The sequence below is a fragment of the Anastrepha obliqua genome, chromosome 4 (genome assembly GCF_027943255.1).
Source record: "Anastrepha obliqua isolate idAnaObli1 chromosome 4, idAnaObli1_1.0, whole genome shotgun sequence".
Classification (NCBI taxonomy): Eukaryota; Metazoa; Arthropoda; class Insecta; order Diptera; family Tephritidae; genus Anastrepha; species Anastrepha obliqua.
The window spans coordinates 3,531,731-3,537,053 of NC_072895.1; the positions used below are offsets into that span (position 1 = coordinate 3,531,731).

General features: G+C 36.4%; 1 protein-coding gene across 1 annotated transcript; it reads right to left on the minus strand.

Annotated features, from left to right (window-relative positions):
- Positions 1 to 306: 306 nt before the first annotated feature.
- On the minus strand, positions 307 to 1,378 carry LOC129245402 (uncharacterized). The gene is made up of 2 exons (XM_054883529.1): positions 888 to 1,378; positions 307 to 642 (listed from the first exon to the last, which is right to left on the minus strand). Exons 1-2 carry the CDS (start codon positions 1,039 to 1,041, stop codon positions 386 to 388), a joined length of 411 nt encoding a protein of 136 aa, XP_054739504.1. The 5' UTR covers positions 1,042 to 1,378; the 3' UTR covers positions 307 to 385.
- Positions 1,379 to 5,323: the final 3,945 nt, after the last annotated feature.

Sequence of the window (5,323 nt, forward strand, 5' to 3'; positions counted from 1 at the left end):
TCTCGAAAACGAATTGAGCGATTCCAAAACCGTTTAAAGCCTTTAAAAGGTAATAAAATTTGCTATAAACTGTGTGTAAAACACTTTCTGCTAGGTCCTGCAGATTTAAAGATAACGAACTATCATAACGGATTTTTTAAATTTTTTTTGTAAAAATATAAAAAAATTTGTACTTTGAGAGAAAGGATCTCGAAAACTGTTTACTTTTTCGTGTATTTTTTGTTTTCACTCTAAGCTCTGTTTTATTACAAAAAAAATAAACTTTGATTAAACAAAATCGGTGAACTAATACAAAAGTTACAAGCATTCAAGTAAATATATCCATATAGTAAAACTTAAGTACCCTACAAATAATAGCATATGTACATATGACTCTGTCTTAACTCTATGATCTTATTTTATAATTGAAAAAGTTATGTGTCTTGTTTTGACGCTTATTTATATAAGGATCGGTTTCTCTTATGAGAAACCAACAGTAGTCACCCATCATAGCGACATCCCAGAATCCTTGATACCGACTTTCAATCATTTTCATTTGCTGGTGAAACCTTTCGCCATGCTCGTCGCTTTCGTCGCTAAGATTTTTCGGGAAAAAATTTAAATGGGAGTGCAGAAAATGAATTTTGAAAGACATATTTACTCCTGAAAGAAAATTAAAAAGGGAATTAGATATATACATAAGTGACACATTAGCATATAATTTTCTTAAGCTGGGTTAATCTTCCAATTCAGAACAAATTTTGGTCGTTCTTGTTTGTTCGGAGCAGGGCAATAAATTCAGATTAAGGGCTATATATTCTCATGTAAATTTAAAAATTTGCTTTGAAGTTTTTTGTTTGGTTTTAAAGTTAACTGGGAAAACGGTCTTATATGTGTTTTTTATTTACCCATTTCCGCATAGTTTTTGATTAAATCGTTCAGTATCAGCTCGAAGTTAGGACTTTTGTGTTTGCCTAAAAAAGAAGTAACGACCTTTTCAAAAGAGTCCCACGCTGCTGCCTCCACTGGTGACAATAGTTCTTTGAAATGGGTATTGGCCATTATTTTCCTTATTCGCGGCCCCACAAAAATCCCTTCCTATATTTTTGCTTCTGAAATCTGTGGAAAGATTGTTTTCAAATAATGAAAAGCTTCGCCTTCTTTGTCCAAAGCCTTGACAAAGTTTTTGATAAGGCTGAGCTTGATGTGGAGTGGAGGTAGAATTATTTTTTCCTTTTTTATAAGTGGTGAGTATTTTATGTTATCCACCCCAACTTGAAACTCGATTCGTTCTGGCCAATCCTTTATGATGTAGTGGTCTTGACGTGCTCGGCTATCCCATTTGCATAGAAAGCAACAGTATTTTGTGTATCCAGATTGTAGACCACATAGCTTTCCAATCATGTTCTTCGTATTTAATTAATTTAAGCAATTTTTACATTGTCTCATATGTTTCCTTCGTATTTACTGCATGCGCGATCGGGATAGATGGCTTTTGGTTGCCAATATGCAATAATACAGCCTTAATTGCCGTCTATGAACAATCGCCACTCTTTTGAATCATATGGTTTACCAAACTGTTTAAATAGACCAGCAATGTTTTTGCAATAACAAACACTGTCCTTCTTCGTATAGTGCTGGGAGAATTGTTCGTGACGAGTCCTATAATATGTTACCTTAACATCGGATGAAACAAATTTAAATTGTTGCATATGAGGGGCATGTAGTTCGGCCTTTTCTTTTGACAATTCCAAATCCCTTATCCAATCAGTGAGTTGTGCTTGTGACAAAGGGTTTCTTTCGTTTTCCGTTTGCAATTCAGTACAACATGATGCCGCGTAATCAGATACTGCTGTTGACAATGAAACTGGAGCCGAAACTAAAGTTAAATTTGATTCTGGCAATGTAGCTTCCGTTGAATTTAGTTCTGGTAATGACACTGTAGATATGCTCGCATAGGTTACTTTTCTAGACTTTCCTACCCCAAATACTTTTGTAGTACAAATATAGCAGTCCGTTGAATGGCAAGTTGGTTCCCTCCACTTCATTGGTGTAATAAATTTCATATGTCGCCTAAATAGATAGTTTAAGAATCATATGTACACATGCTATTATTTGTAGGGTACTTAAGTTTTACTATATGGATATATTTCCTTGAATGCTTGTAACTTTTGTATTAGTTCATCGATTTTGTTTAATCAAAGTTTATTTTTTTTGTAATAAAACAGAGCTTAGAGTGAAAACAAAAAATACACGAAAAAGTAAACAGTTTTCGAGATCCTTTCTCTCAAAGTACAAATTTTTTTATATTTTTACAAAAAAAATTTAAAAAATCCGTTATGATAGTTCGTTATCTTTGAATCTGCAGGACCTAGCAGAAAGTGTTTTACACACAGTTTATAGCAAATTTTATTACCTTTTAAAAGCTTTAAACGGTTTTGGAATCGCTCAATTCGTTTTCGAGATATATATGATTAAGTGGGCCCAATTTTTTGTTTTTTTGAAATAACGGTAATTCATAAATATCTCAAAAACGTTACCATAGAATAAAAAATAACCTTGATTTTCGGAATCAGACGGTGATTTTACATAGGAATTTCATAACGGCGTCTCTGGTGCAGAAAAAAAGTTGAAATTTGTGATCCAGTGTATTTATTGCACCCATCGACTTTTCCGTAAAAATAGGGAAATCTGCAATTTCATGTCGCCTCTAAAAACAAGTGGATTTAAAAACCGCTTTTCTAAGGCCAAAATGCACTTCGAGCTTTGCTGATCCTCTTTAGAGAAAAAGTTGTTTTTTTGTTATATTAAAGTTTTATGGGAGAAATTGGTGTCATGCCCTCAAACTGAGTCGCTGTGTTACACACAACTTACTTCGTTTATTTCGGGTGAGAAATTTGTTCACCCATGGTAATGTTTACGCTATTATTTTAACCCTTAGAGTACGGAGTGGGGGACTTAAGGTCCCCCAAGATTAATTTTTCTTTAATAACTTCGTAAATAATTCCTTTCTCTCTTTTTCCCTTACGATAGTCCTGTATAAACACTTATTAGTGGCATTCTATTATTAATTTATTTATAATTATAAGGTTAGTTCGTTTGGGGGACTTTAGTGACACCACTCCGTCCTTTATGTAATAAAATAGACATCGTACTCTAAGGGTAAAGGTACGAAATATCGTTTCATTTAATCTTTTATAATTTCATAATCACTGTTGGAAGCTACAAAATGCAAAATCATTCTGTAGAAAGCTCTGTAAGTGTTGTTTTAATTGTGAACTATTAAGTAAGACTAAGCTTATGACATACATATTATATTATATATCAAGCTCGGTTCCAGTCGCATTGATGTCCTTTTGTATCTATAAATAGGAATTTGAGCAAAAACGTTTGTTCTGGAAGATAAAACATTTTGGTGATTTCATTGACCAAGTGGACGAACACACATAATTGCCGAGTGCATCCTTTGTAGGCCGTTGGTCAGAGTTAGTGCTCCCATTTGTACTACTGCTGGGTTGATATTGTCCTACAGTGGCCATCGCAATCGGGACCAACCGAATATATTTGTGGGCAAAAAGAAAGGTGAATTTATTTGTCAAACTTCGCGGGATTAAAATTTCACTCTAGTTATTTTTTTCATGAGTTGGCAGCACTGTTAATAACAATGTCATTATCAGTAATACATTTACGCTTGTGTTTACCAAACGACCAAGAGTGCATTTTTCGATTTTTACAATGTCTGATTTGATTGAGCAGAGAAGTGCCATCAAATTTTGTTTGCGGAATGAAATTTCGGCTGCGGAAACGTTTAGCATGCAGAAGGCATTTGGTGATTCGACCATGTCACAGAAAAATGTTTATAAGTGGTACAAAGACTTCAAAGAGGGTCGAGAACGTGTTGATGACTTGGAGCGCTCCGGACGACCATCGACGTCAACAGATGACCAACACGTCAATAAAGTGAAGGAGTTAGTGCTCAAAAATCGTCGGTTGACTGTTAAAGACCTTACTGATATGATCGGAATATCAGAAGGATCTGTAAAGCCTTTTTGAAAGACCATTTGGGCCTACGAAAAGTCAAATCTCGTTTGGTACCGAAAACTCTCAATTTCTTGGAAAAAAGTCGTCGCGTTGATGTGTGTGAAACAATGCTTTCAGACTATCAGGACAAGCTCAAATGCATCATTACGGGAGATGAGACTTGGATTAATGCTTACGACCCTACAACAACCGACCAATCAAGCGAATATCGTGCTAAAGGCGAGACCGAAAAGAGCACGTCAAAGTCGTTCAAAAATAAAGGTCATGGTGACAGTTTTTTTTCGATTTTCGTGGTGTGGTGCACTATGAATTCCTTCCACCTGGCCAAACTGTTAATAAGGAATATTATTTGAGCGATATGCGTCCTTTACGTGAAGCAATTCGTCTAAAAAGACCAAAATTATGGGCCAACAACTCTTGGTTTTTGCATCACGATAATGCACCGTCTCACACTGCACTCGTTCTTCGTGATCATTTCGCCAAAAATTCCACGCATATCGTTCCGCAACCACCGTATTCACCTGATTTGGTTCCGTGTGACTTCTGGCTATTCCCAAAGCTCAAGAGACCACTCCGGGGAACGCGTTTCGAGTCGGTTGAGGAGATAAAAGCTGAATCGAAGAAGGTGCTGATGGCTATACCGGAAATGGACTATTTGGCATGTTTCGTGGATTGGGAAAATCGTTGGCATAAGTGTATTTCATCGAGAGGGGATTATTTTGAACGGGATGAAATTGATTTACAAGAATAAATAAAGATTTTTCATTTTACAACCAAATTCCCCTTACTTTTTGCCCACAGTATATACAGGTATTTCCCCGTAGTTCCTAGGTGGAACAAAGGGGCTCAATAAACAAGTTTCGATTTATTTAAACCTAAGAATTTGATTTGTCGCCAAGTCCGACGAGTTTGTAGCGCTTCTGCTACCACTAATCGCCTCCACGTGTTAGATGGCCCACCATATCTCCGACTGCTTTGCGGGTTCCAGTCTAGGGCTACTTTTGAGATATCTCCATGTGGTTTTCGCAGTGTGTGACCGGTCCATTTCCGCTTTCGCCATCGGATTTCCAGGTGAACAGGTATCTGCTTCGTTAATACCCAGAGATTGGCTTTAGTGATGGTATCAGGGCAGAAAACGCGCACAATTTTGCGAAAACTGCGATTGATATCAGACATTGTTGTGTTCCATGTCTCACACCTATACAGAACAACCGACTTTACATTTGATTCACAGATCCTTAATTTCGTGCACCTGGATATACCTATGTGATGATCTCCACATTTTGTCCAAAATATCAAACAC

Coding starts and splice junctions, on each gene's coding strand:
- LOC129245402 (XM_054883529.1), bottom strand. CDS start 1,041: ATGGCCAATACCCATTTCAAAGAACTATTGTCACCAGTGGAGGCAGCA. Junction 643..887: donor CAAAAACTATGCGGAAATGG/GTAAATAAAAAA, acceptor ATTTTCTTTCAG/GAGTAAATATGTCTTTCAAA.